Source organism: Talpa occidentalis, unplaced genomic scaffold (genome assembly GCF_014898055.3).
Source record: "Talpa occidentalis isolate TD23 unplaced genomic scaffold, MPIMG_talOcc4v2.1 talOcc4.13, whole genome shotgun sequence".
NCBI lineage: Eukaryota > Metazoa > Chordata > Mammalia > Eulipotyphla > Talpidae > Talpa > Talpa occidentalis.
The window spans coordinates 19,711,753-19,728,720 of record NW_023601322.1 but is presented as its reverse complement, the minus strand read 5'-3'; the positions used below and the strand labels follow the sequence as shown (position 1 = coordinate 19,728,720).

General features: G+C 49.3%; 1 protein-coding gene across 14 annotated transcripts in view; it reads right to left on the bottom strand.

Annotated features, from left to right (window-relative positions):
* Positions 1-16,968, bottom strand: part of ZBTB7C (zinc finger and BTB domain containing 7C) — a 332,722-nt gene that overhangs the window by 16,599 nt on the left and 299,155 nt on the right. For 4 of the 14 annotated variants that reach the window (XM_054694058.1, XM_054694059.1, XM_054694060.1 and 1 more), the window contains one exon: positions 10,563-14,191. In XM_054694058.1, coding sequence (XP_054550033.1) covers positions 13,540-14,191 — 652 coding nt within the window. In that variant the 3' untranslated portion in view covers positions 10,563-13,539. The other 10 variants (XR_005124626.2, XR_008551356.1, XR_008551358.1 and 7 more) reach the window with 8 other exon arrangements.

Here is a 16,968-nt window from a genome sequence, read left to right as displayed (position 1 = left end):
AGATGCTGAGCTCGGACTGGAGCTGCCAGACAAGAGCAGAGATCTCGGCACAAAACTTCTGGACACGAGGCTGGATTGTTCCTCCAGACAAGGAGGTAGCAGGGAAAGTACCAGCATCAGTGTGAGGGGTTGAGGAAGCACTCTACTTTCTATTGAAGTCAAGGTGTAGAGACCCATGATGGGAGAGAGGCAGGGAGAGCCGAGAAGTGCACTGCTGTGATCCAGGTGGGCAAGCAGAGGGACTCCATAGAGGCAGCGGCAGTTGGCATGGAGATGGCAAGTCCCTACTATGTTGGAGTTGGAATCCTTAGGACTCGGTAGTGGCCTGAAATCTCTGTCCCTGGGCTCTCAAGAGCTCAGTTCTGTCTGAATTCATTCCTGACAGCCTAGCCACCTGAGGTCGTCCCTCTTCTGGATGCTAACAACTTCTGCTTCCTACACGCCGACTTTGTAGGATAGTGAAGTGCTTGATGCGTGTTTTCAGTATTTTTCTTGTGTGCTACCAAAATCATCAGGAAGTCATTTTCTAGACCAGAGCTTTCCTCCTGCTCCTCCCCCACTTTCAATTTATGTATCCACTCTGCCATTGGGATACTTCCAGTTTGTGACAATTATGAATAATGCTGTATATGAACTGACATGCGTTTTGGTTGGGCACACAGCTGGGAATGGAAATACTAGCTCACAAGGCTTTCATGTGTTTGACTTTAGTTGATATTAGCAATTTTTAAAAATGGCCATACCAATTTTCACTTCCACCATCAGTGTGTGAGAATTGGGCTTGCTCTATACTCTTGTCAACACTTGGTATTTTCTGCTAAAAAAAAAAACAAAAAAACTAGCCATTCCAGTGGTGGTTCATTGTGGTTTTAATTTGTGTCACTATCATAACTAAAGATGCCGAGCACTTTTTCCTACTTTTATGGGCCTTTTGAGACCCTCTTTTGCAGTGGCTATCCAAATTCTCATGTTCTTTTTTCTACAGAGTTGTTTGTTCTGGATACAAGTCTTTTGTCTCTTATATGTGTAGCAAATGTCTTCTGCTCTGTGACTTATTTTCACTCTCTTAATGGTGATTTTGATGAACAGGAGTTTCTCATTTTTTTAATAGAAAAATACATATTTAATGTGGAAGCTGAGACACAATGAAGACTGAGGCTGTCACTGGGGACCTTTGTTAATCTTATCTGTTGGAACAAATCCGCCTCAATTTGCCCAAATCACGCTTAATACAATTCCCTGTTTGTTGGTGTGGAAGAGGACAGTCAACATTTACAAATCGAGATTCAAATGTTCAAAATTCTTAATTTTTTTTCTGTAACCGGCCTAATTTGCTTTATGACTCTCCATTCCTACTATGTCTATTGCTGTCTTTTTGTTTGTTTGTTTGTTTTTGTTTTTGTTTTTTGTGGGACCCTCCCCGGTGGCCGAGGAACGAACTGGCGCTGCAGAGGCTGCAGGCAGCCTCGCAGCCCAGCGCTCAACTGCTGGGCCACCAGGGGAGGCCCCGCTGTTTTTGAATTAATGATTTTTGTTATTCCATTTTCTCCTCTAGTAACTTGTCAGTTATGCAATATTTTATGATTTTATCGGTTTCCTTAAAGATAAAAAATTCATCCCCAAGTCTAATATAAATTGGTATTTTTACTATCCCCAGGCAATGCAAAGAGCTTAGAAAACTTTAATTCCATTTATTCTCATCTTGTGTTTTGCATATTATTGTATATTTATATTTAAATCCCTACAGAAAATGTTATTAATGCTGTTCTCCACAGCCAATATTATTTTTCCTTGCATTTGTTGATTCTATTTGGGATGATTTTCTTTTCCCTGAAAAATTATCTCCTTTTAGAAGCTCCTTAGTGTTGTTCTACTGGTGACATTTTCTCTGATTTTGGTATCTGAAAATGAATTTATTTTTAGCGAATATTTTATTGAGTATAGAATTCTAATTTGGTTGTTACATTCTTTCAGCAATGAAGAAGACACTTCTGTTGACTTTTGGTTACTCTGCTTCTGTTGAGAAATCAACTATCCAATTTTCCAGATGATAAAATATAGATTTAGAGTTGAGGTCATTTTTCTCAAAGTCACACAGAGAGAATCAGTGGTAGGGGATTCTAGTAGCTTGCCTGCTAATTTCTGGTAACCCCATCAAGCTATCCTTAGCTGTGGTGAAAAGGAATTGAAAATAATAAACAATTAAGGAAGCTTTCAAAAAATTACTAAACCATAAATAAATGGGTATGATTTTAGAGTTTGAAAATACAAAACTCTAAACCAACAGTTGAGTCCTCTTTTGGCATCAGAAGCCACAGTGACATTTCTTTCTCATATGAACAGATGAGGGTAATGGAATGTGAGTGTTTCTCCAGCCCAAGCACTTGGCCTACAGTCAACCTCTGTCACTTTTTGATGACCCCCACCTTCAGTCAACCCCACCTGGGAAGGCACCTCCAATAAGCGAGTAGGAGAGTGAGCAGAAAGCAAGAAGGCCCAGAACATGCACCTTCTGTCTCTTTGCAGCTGATGTTGAGCGACCTGGTCTGTACCCTCGGCTCCTGCCTGGGACTTGGTGTCTAAAGAGAGTGATGCCCGGGTGAGGCAATATCAAGCAGTGACAGCTTCTTGGGCTGGTGGTGGTAGTGCCCTACCCCCAGCACCCTGGTGAGACCACTACTAGGGCATGCCCTGGGCTAATTTTGCTAATATTCTGCTTCTTTTGTTTCCTGGTTGTGTTTTGAGTTGGCTCTCCAACTTTCTGTCAGTCCCCTGAGCTACAACATCCTTTCAATAAATCCTCTCTCTGCTTCATTGTTGGGTTCCCCTGGTTTGTATAAAGAGGCTTGACTGATGCAGTAGAAGGAGAATGAATTGCCTATACAAGTCCTGGCATGTCGTGCTCTTGTTGGCGTCCTTTATTACGTATGTCTCACCATAAAGATTAGGGAGGCATTTGTCCTTGATGTCCAAATAAAATAAAGTTGGAAACTATAATTAAATTTTGCAAGGACTTATAGTCTTGCCCTAGGGAAAGGCAATTTGAAGGTCAGAATTCTCACTGTCTAGATGGTCACCCAATGGAGCTTGCAGAAACTTGTGTGAGTCCCCCTTCTGTTGTGCTCCCCCATTCATAGAGTGACCAACACTGGGACTCAGGACTACACATACAATTGAAGAGACTCTCCTCCAGGCCAAGGAATATACACTGTACCTCTAACTGGCATGAGGGAGAGGCGTAAGCCATCCTTCCCTCTGTAATTTCCATCAGGACTGAGGCTAGTTTGTGGGGATACCATAGATGCTGTAGTAAAGCAGCCAGAGGGGCTCTTTTTGGGAATAGTGAAGAAAAAAAAATACGAAATACGGGGCAGCCCATTGTTTACTCCGGGAACGGTGTAGGGCTGGAGGTCCCAGTGGAAGAAAGAACAAGTCAGCATTTAGACACCTGCTACTCCAAGGGTGCGATTCACCTGCAGTGTGACCTTGTCCTGCTCCTGCAGCCCCCTTTCTGCTGACACCTAGGGGGGCCAGAAACAGTAGCTATGGGTGTGAGAGGATATGTGTGAATAATAGAAGCTGACTGTTATAGACTGAATGCTGTGTCCCCCCAAATCCATAGGTTGACATCCTACTCCTATGTGATGGTGTTAGGAGGTGAGGCCTTTGGGAGGAGGTTAAGATTAGATGAGGGGCCTCCCTGGTGATACAGGTGTTAAAGACACAGCGCTATCAAACTACGAGTTCAATCAAACATGAGTTCAATTCCCTGCCAGCCAGCAGCAGACCTCTCCTGTCTTGCCCGCTGCTCCCCTCAGCAGTGCATTTCAGTGGATTTGCCTGTTCTGCTCCCCAGTCTCTCTGGTGAATCCTCTCACATACACACCCCCACCCCCGCACCTTTGGCTTGCACCCCAGTTCTTGTATGCATAAATGAATTACTCTTTAAAGAAAAGATTAGATGAGGTCATGAAGATGGGGCCCCCAGGACTGGGACTAGTGCCCTCAGAGGAGTCATAAAAGAATGTATTTCCTTCCCTTCACTGCCCTCTGCCATGTGAGGACACAGAGTTCTTACCAGAATCCAGCCACGTGACCCAACCTGCCCTTAGACTTCAGTCTCCACAACTGTGAGAAACAAATGTATGTTGTTTATGAGCCTCCATACTTTGCTACTACAGCAGCCTGAAGGGGCTAGAAGAGCCCCACTGGTCTCCACTCTCGGCGGGGGGGGGGGGGGGGGGGGGCGGGCCTGAGCCAGCTTCAAGCCTGAGCTGCATGAAGGAATGTAGACAGGGGGTGCAGGGGTAGGGAGGGTAGGGAGGGGAGGTTTGGTGTTGGATTGGGGTGCACTGCTTAGATAACTGAAAATGAGACTTTTCTTCTATCTGAATGTCACCAGGAAAGGTATGGGATTCTTCTGCAACATGGAGTAAGAGTTGGGAGATCCAGTAATGCAGGTATGAAAGGAAGTAGTGGGGGCAATTGTCCTTCTTGCTGCCACCCTGCTGCAGCTGCTCCTTTAACAAAGTACAGGCCACTTCCTGTGACGTTAAAACGCAAATGTTTCTCAGCAGCCCCCCCCAGGAATTCCATGCCCTGTGATCCTCCTTTATAGAGCTCTGGAGCCACCACCTCTTGGGCCCCAACCTCAGAGTTTCCCTAACACTTGGGTAAGATGACAGAGGCCCACATGTCACATGTTTAAATATTTAAGCATGTAAGTACAGCTAACACGCTGTTAAATAAACTATGTTCTAGCTTTTTTATCTTGACAAGCATGCCTTCATAAAGCCCTGCAAAGCCAGACGCCAGTTGGAGCCTCAGATTCCTTGGTGTTCTGGAATGGAAGAAGCGGCTCACGGGCACCCCCTTCTCTGCCCGGTATCGTGAGAGGTCTTGAGCATGAACGCCTGGATCCACACATCTAAGCTCTGTCCCTCTTCCCGATAAACAGACAGACAACCCTGCCATCCTTCAGCATGGGTTGGGGCTGAGGGGTGTCCATAAGTAATCTGCCCCTGGGGAGAGGTCCACACCAGTGCTGGGAGCAGCCTTGAAGCTGTTTGGGCAGGGAATTAGGGGTTCAGTTACCTTGTCTGTGTTTTCTTCAGAAGGGTACAGGCTACTTAGATTCTGTGCCCCATGGGGAGCCAATCACAGGAGGAGGGCAGAGGGGAGCCCTTTAGAACCAGAGATGAGGACAAGGGACTGATCACCAGGCTGAAGGGCAATACTGATGTCACTTCTCATCTGTCCAAGCTGAATTCTTCAGCACTTGATTCTGAATCACCACTCCTTCCTTCCGCACATGTACAGCAGCCCGTTGGCCTCCCTACCCCTCAAGGATGAGTCAGCCACTGTCAGCCCCAGTGGTGCAGCTGTGCCCTGGGGAGGCTGGGAAGGTTGGGCAGCACCTGGAAGGGAGGACCCAGCCACTAGTAATCAAAGTTCTGCATCAGAATGGGTCTCCCGGGTGTCTTCAAACAGCCTTTCATGCCAGGCAGCCCCTGAAAAACTGCCAGCTCTCTGTTCTTATTTAAAATGAGGATGTACTTGTCACTTTCTTCTCCTAGTTTTTTCCCAAGGAACTGTCAATTGATTAAGCATCCTTATCAGATTATCCAAAACAACAGCTCGTTGGGATAAACAGTGCATGCAGATCTCCACTGCCATCCCTGCTTCCCTCCCTCCCTCCTCTCCTCTCTCCTTTCCTTTCTTTCCTTCCTTCCTTTTCCACTTGAAGAATAAAAGAGAAACAAAATAAAAAGGGTAAGGAAGCATAAATAAGCCCAAGTATTTTAAATGTTATTGATAGACTCCAGAAGAAGGAAGGAAGCCGACATTGATGGAGCACCTACTAAGAGGTAGGCAGAGCTGCCCCCTCTGCCTCCAGCAGAGACGTCCCAGGAGATGTCCTCACCTCCTCGTTCTGGACAAAAACAAGGATGCTCAGTACCATGGGAACTCCATGGCTGACAGCCGGGTCAGGGCCAGTGCCCCCAGGGCAGAGCAGCAGGTCAGACAGCAGACCCGGAGGAGCCTCCTGAGTCCTTTCTAGGTACCAAGAGGCCCATCTCAGGAGGAAGAAAGGTAGTGAGCTTGCATCCCCCAGTCCCCATGTTGGCAAATTTTGCTAAGTTCTTTCTTGCTATGCCACCCTTCCCTGCTCCCAGCTACTACACCTCCTATCCCACCAGGGCCCATTTTCTGGGGGCAGTCCCGTCATTAGGAAATGAAAATGTACTTGTGCATTTCAGAGTACAGCTCCACGAGGAGGGGTGATACAATGGCAAAAGGAGAAACAAGTTTCACTAGAACACATGCAGACTACGTTAGGAAGACTATTTTGAGGGGAAGGCTGAATATGGAACCGACTTTTGGGCAGTGGCACAGAAATATGGGTCAAGTTCTGGCTCCTGGGTGTGATGAAAAAGTTGAGGGGCTATGTCTGCTGCGGGGGAGGGGACAAAGGCTTTCCTCTATGACCCAGCTTGCTGCCTGGGAAGGGGGTGTTAAGGGTTTCTTGGTGGGGCTGGGTGAGGATGAACCAGTGCTTACCTGAGCTGCAGGGGTGACGTGTCAGGAGGAAAACTGTCATCGTGAGCCTCATCTAATTCGACTTCTGCCCCCAGTGGACCTTCTGTCACTCTGGGCCTCCACATCAAGGGGACAGCTCAGCTCAGTGGCTGGAGACAGCAGATTTGCGTTGTAGCCCTGTCTCCTCCTGGGCCTAGTTTGCCATATTGAACTTCAGAATCCTCACAGGCAAAATACTGCACGGATATGTGCTGTGTTTTGAGGCCACCCAACATTAACAGAACTCTTCTGTTTGAAGTGACTTCATGAATTCTCCCTTCTCAGGATGGAAGCCAGAAGCTTACTTTTCCATCCAGCCTGCAGTCAGGTTCAGCAGCTGCATCAGCACGAGAACAAAGCAAGTGAGTTCAGGCTCGTGGAGTCTGTTTCCCGGGAGAAGAGAAATACAGAGTCCCAGGGTCCGGGCCCAGTGTCAGTGGGATGAGCTCTGAGGTCAACCTAGCAGCAGCAGGAGCCATCAAATCTCTGTGGGAGCCATCTGGTGCTGTGTGGTTCAGGGGTGTTTCTGGCCTCCTGGATTCCAGGAACATGGAGTTTCTGCAAATTAGACAAGGGCACTCCTTCGAGACACTTGACTGCCATCTGCTGGGAAGGGCTTATGATCTATGAATCCAGTGTTTTATAATATAATTCATGCACTTGTCTGTGTAGGGTGTGAACAGCATCCTTCAAAGGTGTATCATTGGGCAGTATGCAACCTGTACAACTGGGCTTGGCAGCTCTGCAAGCCTAATTTTGGTTCTTGTAGAAATTCTGTGGGATACTGACTTTCCTTTAATAAACGCCTTTTCTATTTAAGCTATCTGGAGAGTCTGGGGTTTGACTCGGAACCCTGACTGACACCACTAGGGATATGGATTAATGATCTGTGCTGTATAGGGCTGAAAACACTTGGTCTGTGGATCTAAGTGTCCCCGAGTAAGCATAAAGCACCTATGTTACTCTGAGGGTTGTGCTTAATTTACTAATTCTAGAAGAACATGGGCATGAAGTCTGCTTTACTCTATCTTCCCTCCTTATTCCAGAAACCCATTTGTTTATTCTAATGCTTTTGTTGTCAGGGTCAGAGTTCATGGTTAAATAGAGAACCGCGAGGATGGAAGGAGAGTGTGTTATAAATATTCCAGCAGGGAGACTTGTGGGGAAAATGGCTTTGCTAGGTCCTGTTCCTTCACTGCCATGTCTCCTATTGTTACAAGGAGGGATGACATCAGCCTGTGTAATATTTGTCTGATGACTATGTGTGTGCATGTGTGTGAGTGTGTGTATGTGTGTGGTGCAAGTGCATGTGGGTGCACACAGGGCTGGCTACAGATAAAGTGATCGGTTTCCAGTTTTTCCAGGATTATTCAAATTTGAGATATTTTGTCCTTATTTGTCATATAATTTCTGGGCCATAGTTTTGATTTAGGGCATGTAGGTACTACCCCTAAAGGTCACATCAGCCCCTGCCCAGGATGTGGAGAGGAGGGACAATGACGGGGGCCTCCCCAGGGAATCCTCTCCCCATCAATTGCTGGAAATGCATGTTTGACTCAGTCCTCTGTGCTTCTCAACTGAAAGAAGGAAAAGAGGCAATGAGTTTGTTTCCCGCATACCCCCCCTTCTTGTGCCTGGAAACCAGGTGGGGGAGAGGTGGCGGGAATGGGAGGCCCTGGGCAGACTGCTAACTGCCCATTGGTATGGTTTTAAGCCCATCCGTCCAAAGCCACCACCCTTGCTTGCTGCTTGTGGCCTGACATCACTTTGCTCCTGCCTTTCTTTCTGCTTGCAGGAGATGCAGGGGACTGCAAGGGCCGGGAGAGGGAGCCTGTGAGTCATGTTCGCCCTCAGTGGCTCAGGGTTTGGACAGCGGGGAGGCCAGAGAGCAGAGAGGCCACCCACATTCTGAAGGGCGGTTGGGGTCAGAAGGGGCACCAGAGAAGGGGAGAGGCAGACATGGGGGTGGTGTTAGGAGGAGCGTCAGTAGACACAAACATGTCTGCTTCCAGAATTTGTTCCAGGTGCCTGGAGTCACCTCTGACCCTTACGCGTCTCCTGCTGGTTCTCCCCACTCACCTCTGTCTGAGTGACAGACTTTGCAGAGAAGGGAATCTGTGGTCCTGATGGTCCCTTTCTGGCCCCTCCTTCCCCTTATGAGGCCCTCACTACAGCTGGCTTTCAGAAGGGAAGAGCAAGCACCAGTTGTGCCCATTTCTGGAAATGCCAGTTGCCCCTCTGGGGTAAGTTCAGAGGACCCTCAGGGAGGAATTGCTGGCATGGTCCCAGGAGAGGAGCACTGAGGTCTAGGATGGAGTTTCTTGAGGTGTGGCATGGATTTCCAGGGTCCTGTAATTGGACACCTCTGTCCTCCTCTTAGGGACAGGCTCTGGGATCAGATAAAGGCCTGAGAGACTTACTTCCTGTTGGTCCATTACTCTTCTCCTATCACATATTTGTGGTCTCAAAATGAGAGTCATGATCTTCTCTGCAGAGTCCTGCTCTCTGACCCCAAGTTGTTGTTGGTCTCTGAAAGTGCGGTGGTGGGGAGCCTTAGATCACCAAGTCCAGTTTTGTGAACTTGCTTTAACCACCCTCCCCAGCACAGTCCTCCCCATGGGCACACGAGGATGTCTGTGTGCCTTCTTACTAATCAGATGGAAGGAACCCAGGAGACATACCATCCAGAAAGCCCTTCTTTCATGCAGGAAGCACCTCTTTGGCATTACAGAGATGTGTGTTCGGCCCTTCAGTGACTGGAAGCTCTTTCCCTACAAGGCATCTCAGTCCTCTTAGGACTACTCCGGATGTTAGGGAGTTATCTTCCTCATCTGGAAACTCAGCTACCTCTTGAAATCTCTCTCCTGTTGTTTAAGTTTGGCCAAACTTGGTAAAAATCTTCCTTTACCTGCTAGACTTCTAGAAATTCTACTATATCCCTTTAGCTTTCTTTTTCTAGCTAAGAGGCCCATGTTTCCATGGCCTGTTCTCAGGCCTCGTTGTCCTACCTTTATCCCATTGCCTCTACTCAGGCCCCAACTCCTTTAGCCCCTTGGAACCTGAGGGAGCAGACCATGCCTGAAATACCCGTGCTGGCCAGGGCTAGAGGAGAATTTACTCAAATGCTCAGGAGCACCAGGTGTCAGGGCCCATTGGGTACAACTCCCTACCCCTTTTCCATGTTCACCTAACTCCCAGAATGAGGACCCGGTGGTCCTATAATAGAATGTCCGAGCTGAATAGTAGCTGATGTTGTATTTTTTTCACTGGACTATACTTATCCCCATCCTCAGTCATGAATTGGGACCTCCCAAAGCCGCAGAGTAGCCATACACTGACTACCAGAAGATTCTGGTGGGAAAGTCAAGTACTTTAACTGGCAAAGTAGTTCCAGACAATTTGTGTATTAAGACAAATGCACATGTTCTATGCAACAGGATGAAGAGGCACAGATTTCCAAGCCACAAGATAAGACTTCAAAGGAGTTTTACACCATGGGAAGTTTGCTTCAGGCTCTTTCTTTAGTTTAGTCCCAATCCCCTAGCTGGTTGACCCCTTGGCTGAGGGATGTTTAGGTAGAGAGCTTGGAGGTGCTCTGGTGTACCCACTCTCCTTCACAATTAGAGGTGAGGAGAGTGAGGACCAGAATAGAGAAGCCATTAGTTTCAGGATACTCGGCTTGGAGGAGCCCAGATTTGAAATCCAGATTTTTCCTTTGCCCTGCACCGAGAAATGTTGCATTTGGTATATAAGAATGGCAAGAAAAGGGATTAAAACAGAAATGGGGCTTTGGAGTGGTAAAGAAAATGCAGTTGGAAGAATAATATTACTCAGTGTTGGGTTCTGGGTGCCCTGGGAGTTGACCCCATTTGGTGACAGAAGTGTTATTTCCTTACCTCTTTTAGGATCTTGCATTCCCAGGTTGGGAGAGGGCTCAGGTGTGTAAGAGGAAGAGAAGTTCAACTCCACTGCTGTGGAATGAGAAAAAGATGTCCAAGATGGTGGTCAGGCCAGCTGGAGGTCACCTTTTTTTATGTAGAAGAACTGGGGTGTAGGCCTGAGGAGCAGGGGTGTGGGGTGTCTCTTGTGTCTCACAAGAGACAGAGTAGGGAGCAGAGTAGGCAGATTTACGGAGATACACTGCTAAGGGGAGCAGCAGTGAGACACGAGAGGTCTGCTGCACCATATATGCATTAGCTCCCTGGCCGGGGATCAAACTGAGGCTGGGGCAGTGATAGTGCTGAGATTTAACCCCTAGGCCACCAAGGAAGTCCTGGAGGTCACTTTGGATGCTAAGCTAGAGAACTGGTAGGACTCATCTACTTTGTGACTTTCTTTGTTCACATACCACAGGCTGTGCCTGCACATGTGTGTGCACATACACAGGCTCCATGCACACACACCTCACTCTCAGGCTCACAGGTGCCTAAGGTTTATGATCAAACAGTACCTCCCATGGGTGAAAGGTGAAAGACAGTTTAAGAATGGTGTTCTGATATTTCCACCATGCAACACACAATTGAAATGAGAATAGGCAGGGGGAAATCAACCTGGCGGGGCACTGAGCAAGTGTGACTTTCTTTGACTCAAGACATTGTCCTCCAAATTGCTAAATATTGGTCGAAGTTTTCTACTTCTTGGGTAAATGCGTCTTTGATGTTATTGTAAGCTTATGACACCCCCTTCTCAGAGCCTTAAGCAACGAACATCTCCAGACTGGCTTGTTGCTGTCAGCTCTCACAGAAGTGCGACTCTCAATATAATTTAATCAAGTCAATTAATACTGTTTAATAAATAGGCCAGAAAATTAGCTGAGTTTTTTCTCGGCAGGATGCGGCGTGCGACCAAAGTTATGGAAGATTGTCCCTTGAATCACTAAGGCAAACTTTGCTGAGTGTCATTTTACATAAAGCAATCACATAAAAAAAGAGTTATAAATAGAAAAAATTCCAAAGTCCTCCCACAGACAGACAGACAGGGAAATCGAAACATCAAAAAAAGAAAAAAATCGAAACAAAACACAACCACCCCTACCCCCACAACCCATTTGCTTCAAGTTCTTCTTGATCATACAGTACTCAACATCTTTGGATATTTTACAATGTACAACTCCAAATTGCAGCCAAGAGAAAACAAAAATAACTAAGCAGTCGTCTGAAAAATTGAGTTTATAAGAGGTCATTACCTTTACAAAATAAAAACAAAAGCCCCGACACCACTGGATTCTAATTTGTTCATTTCCCCTTGTTCGCTTTGAAAGTCTGGTGCAGCCCCAACCCCTTGGCTGACGGGAGACATGGGCAGGTTGGGTCCCAGAAGCAAATGTCTGACATGGAGTTGGGGATCTAGAGGCAGCTGCCCAAGCAGATCACTTGTGAAGACAAGAGGTGTGAGAAGCACTTCCCTCCGGCTGGAATGGCATCTGGTGGCGTGAGGCATCAGGGGTCTCTTCTGGGGAGCTGGGGCGTGACAGAGTTTGTGGTCTACTCTGGCCTTTTTGTTTTTGTCTTTATGTTTGCTCAGGAAGAAGCCAAGGCAAGAGGAAGAACCAAAGTCTTTTGTGCCCACAGCTCTGGGTTTGGGGACACCAGCTCCGGGCAGTCTTTGTAGATGAAGTGTCCTCCTTTTGGGGCTACTGAGGAACAAAAGCAAACTCAGCAAGAAAAGAGAGGACAGGGCAGGATGGGGAGAGAAGGCAAGGAAGGCGCTGGACCAGCAGAGCCATCTTCCTTCTCAGGACCTGCTATGAACTCAAGAACCAGGACAGTCCTATTTCACAGAGCCCTTTACACCCAACTGGGGCCAAACACCCATCTCCCTTCCCAGAGAGAGGAGAGAGGGGCTGAGTGTTCAAATTCAGCAAAGGGGGCAATCACCAGCAATGTCATAGCCCTGAGAAACCCATAACTCACAAAGCAAACAGAAACCCTGGCTAGCCAGGCCTTGTCTGTTTCCAGGAATCAGGGTGGGGGAGGCAGTATCCAGGTGTTAAGAGGTGGCCCCATCCCTTCTATGTTGGCCCCAGGAGTCCCACGAGATTCTGTACAGCATCAGAGGGGGGGTGTGGACTTGGGGGAAATGCTCAATAGTTTTCCCCAGGGCCCAGGCATGCGCAGTGACTGGCTCAGAGAGGGGGGCAGGATTTGGAGTTCCCCAAAGCTGCCTGTGGGTGTGGACAGATCCCATCCCAGTTGTCTGTCTGTCATCCCTGTCCAGTTTGGCCACATTTCTCATCTGTGCTAATACAGATGTGGAAGAAGTAAAACTAAACCCAGTGGTACAGCCAGTTTCACCAGAGGCTTTGGAGTGCAGAGCTCCTACTCTCGGGAGAGGGGAAACGAAATTACTGGTCCCCCTTCATAGCTGGGGTACATAGGGTGCAGAGGTCTGACTTGTCCAAGGTAACTGGACAGAGAGGAGAATGGGCCTGGACTCCAGGGAATGTGCCCCTAACTCCTGTGGGCCTCCCTGCCATGAGGGCATTTCTCATAAGGACCCTGGGAAGGGGGCACCTGGAGACTAGAAAACTAACTCACCAGAGAGGTCAGCGGGGACTCCACCACATAACTCCACCCAGGGTGTGTGCACGGAGGCCCTCCCCTCACTGCTGCTCCACCGACCAGCTTCTGGCCAAGCCCCCTGGCTCTCTCTCCCCACACAGCTCCTAAGTGCTCCTGGGCACCCAGATGTGACCTCCTCTGTGACATGGCCAGAGACACAGCGAGGGGCAGGTCAGCCCCCTGGGCCCAGGCCCTTTGGGCAGAGATCTCAGACACCAGCCGCAGGAGGCTGGGAAAAACCATTGCTGCTGACACATAGGGTTCCTTTCTTTCTTTTTCCTTTTTTTTTTCATTTTCCCTTTGTGATTTGAAATAAAAAATTCAGACCCGCTGGGTGGCCAGGATGGGCCTGTGAGGGAGGGGAGTCAGGGCTGCTGGACTAGGGTCGCCCAGGACCAAGCTAGTTGTTGGCCTCAGACATGGAGGCCACGTGGTTGAGGCCTGCGAGCCCGGGGAGGCCGGCCAGGCCCGCCGCCCAGGGGTCGGGCAGTGGGAAGTAGGGCCGCGCGGTGGCCACGTTCTCGGCCAGCGCGAAGGCCAAGAGGCCCCCGGCGTTCCTCTCGGCCTCCAGCTGGGCTCGCCCGAACAGCTTCATCTGTGTCTCCTCGAACTGCCGCTCCAGCTCCTGCAGACTCAGGGCACCCTTGGGCGCCGCCAAGAAGTGCTTGGAGGGGCTGGGGCCCGGGAGGCACACAGCAGCCCCACCCAGATGACCGCCCACCTCACCCAGCGCTGGCGGCATCACGAAGGCCGCCTTCTCCGGGGCTGGGCCGCTGGGCCCAAAGAGCAGGCTGGCGGCCCTCCAGGCGGCGGGCTTGCGGCCGCGCCTCGGCCGTGCCATTCGGCAGCTCTGGCGCTTGATGTGGCGGTGCAGGTGGTCGGAGCGCGTGAAGCTCTTGTAGCAGAATTCGCACTGGTAGGGCCGCACGCCGGTGTGGATGCGCATGTGGTTCTTGAGGTCGTAGTTGTGCACGAACTTGGCGTTGCAGTGGATGCACAGGTAGGGCCGCTCCCCCGTGTGCTTCCGCATGTGGATTTTCAGCTTGTCTTGCCTGCAAGGCAGAGCCAGGAGTCAATCCTGCCGGGAACACCTGGAATCATCCTAATCTTTTGCTTTCCCTTGCTTCAGAACCAGCTAAAGCTTCCTATTGCCATGGAGTCAAACCCCAGGAACTGAACCCATGCTGAGATTTACTTTCAACTGCTGCCCCACCCCTCTCAGCTGTGTTAGAGTGCTATAGATGGAGCAGTGTCTGGAAAGGCCTCTTCCCTTCCAGAACTTCTTTCACAGTTTGCTCAGAGTAATCAGAAGCTCACACTCTTTATCAGAGGTCTGTTGCACAGGCAGGAAAGTAGACATGCTGGGGACACAAGTCCCTGCCAGTCAGCAGTCTGCCCAGAGTCCTCCCATGGGCAGCAGCCTCTGGTACTGGATTGTACCTTAATCTCATGCCCCCTCTCCAGGCAACAGTTTTCCCTCCAGATTCATCCTGATGTTTTTTTTCCCCAGAACCTGTCCCAGCCCCTGGGCTGTTGAGCTCTGTCTGTCCTCAGCACTAATCTGGGAGGCTATAGAAGCAGGGCACACCTTGTTCAAGTCTCCTGCACTGTGGTTTCTTATCCCAAGCCCTGGGCCCTCCTCTTTGTCTATAGACAATTCCAGGATTTACAAAAGAGCCAGGTGCAACAAGAATGCAGCCTAATCTAGGGCAAAGCTTTTCAGGGTTTAACTGGTATTATTCAGAGATAAGGTATGGTGTAGAGGTGGGGCTCTCTTTGGGGGTCTGAGACCCCCAAAGGGTCTGAGACCCCCTCCAGCAGCAGACCCACCACTGAAATGCTGAGTGACCTGCACCAAGTTACATAGCCTCTCTATGCAGAGCTGAACCTAGTGCTAGACACCAGATCCTATTGTTCAGAGCTGATGGAGAGAATTTAGGTCTGTGCTGAACAAGATTCAATTAAACCTCCTGGTGGTCTTGGAAGGAAAACTGACATCGTGGGTTGCTTCTCTAAATACTGAGCTCTGGGTAAACCAGTTGAAGGAAACTTTCAGTCCGACTGAGAGGGAGTCAGTGGGCTGCAAGGAGCCCAGTCAGAGTCCCCTGCAGCCTCCCATCCAGGCCTGGCAAGTCATGTGGCCCTGCCCAGTCTCCCAGTCCTGCCTGCAGGTGTGGCTTGGGTGGAGTGTCTCTGCCTGTAATTTCTGGCCTGGGTTTGAGGTTGGAGCAGATGTGGAGCCCAGGCATCTGCCCTAAAATAGCCAGATTTAAACCATATTCAACATAATCCCAGGATAGCAGCAGCAGCAGCAGTGGCAGCGGCAGCGGGTCCTGGTCGCCTAGTGTCCCCTGGCCGCTAGAGGTCTCACTGGCTTTCATTTTCAGATCAGTTCCCGGAGGTGGGGCAGGTGAGAAAAGGGCTGTCATGTAGACACTGGCAGGGATAGGGGGCAGGGGAGGTATACACAACCAGTGACCACCATGATGATGATGATGAGGATGGCAACAATGGCACCAGAAAGGATAGGTCCCCCCCTCCCACCTGTGCTCATGGAAGGCTGGAGGCAACTGGGAAGTGAAGTGGGGGTGTGCAATGAGATGGGCAGGGAGTGCTGCTGCTTGAAACTGACGGGTTTCCTGTTTCACATCCACCCCCTCCCAGACCCTCCCCCAACCTGCCAGCCCCCCAGGGTGCAGAGAACTCTATCATGACACCCCCATCCCCCATCCCCCATCCCAGCATGCTGCCTTGAGGGTATCCCTAACCCACATTTCATCCAGATGATTGGAGTTTTGAAAACAAAGGGGTCTTAGAGGTCATTAGGTTGTTGGTGTCAACTTGAGCATTCACTGGCACCCGCACCGCACTGTTACCAGGGCCCCCTCGCAGGGATTCTGATTTAGCAGGTCTGGGCGAGAGGATCCAGAGAATTTGCACTTCTAACAAGTTGCCAGATGCTGCTACTACTGAAGGGGTGGGGGGTGGGGGAAGGGGGATGGGAGGCAGAGGGGGAGGGGGAGACAAAGCTTTATTAGAACACAGACCTGCTGGCTCCCAGCCTAGGCCTCTTCCTTACATCTGCACTGTGACCTGTATAAAAATGTAGGAGTGGGGTGCATAGCACCATATGTACCCCGACAGTGATGCTAACAGTCCTGATGGATTTGTGTTGGGGCCCGGAACCCTGACTCTGCTGATGGAGAACTGATACCTGGTGGTAGACCAGGCTCTCGCTGGCTGGCTGTATGACTGTGCCCTCACCGTGTGGGTGGAAGTCTTGTGGAGGCATAAGTGGAACTTTCAGTACAGCAACTCATTTAAATTCCTCACTACAACATTGTAAGGCAGAGTTTTTTAAAAAATCATTATTACACATTATTAGTAGTATTAACCCTGAGGGCCACCCTCAAATAATGGACCATGCAAATGTTAAATCTTCAAATATCAAAGGCTTATAGTATCCACAATACCTCCTAGGCCTCTCTTAGGGCATCTAAAAGAAATTCTATTTCAGCAGTGATTGACCCCAGTGTGTAAGATGTGCTGAGAAAAAAATTTTGAGTCATGGGATAGGCGGTGAATACACCAGTTTGAAAATCCTGGAAAGTCATTGTTTGGAGGCAAGGTATGGGGAGGGAGAGTTCTGTTGTAACAGGGTGGTCGGGCTGCCCCTCTCCCTGCCCTATAACACTGTCTACTCCCTACCTCCCTCCAGCTGCAGACCCACTAACTTGCTGGTGAGTTTTAGGCAAGTGACAATCTCTCTGTGCAGAGCTGAACCTACTCCCAGATACTAGTTCCTGTTGCTCGGGCTGATGACAGCTAC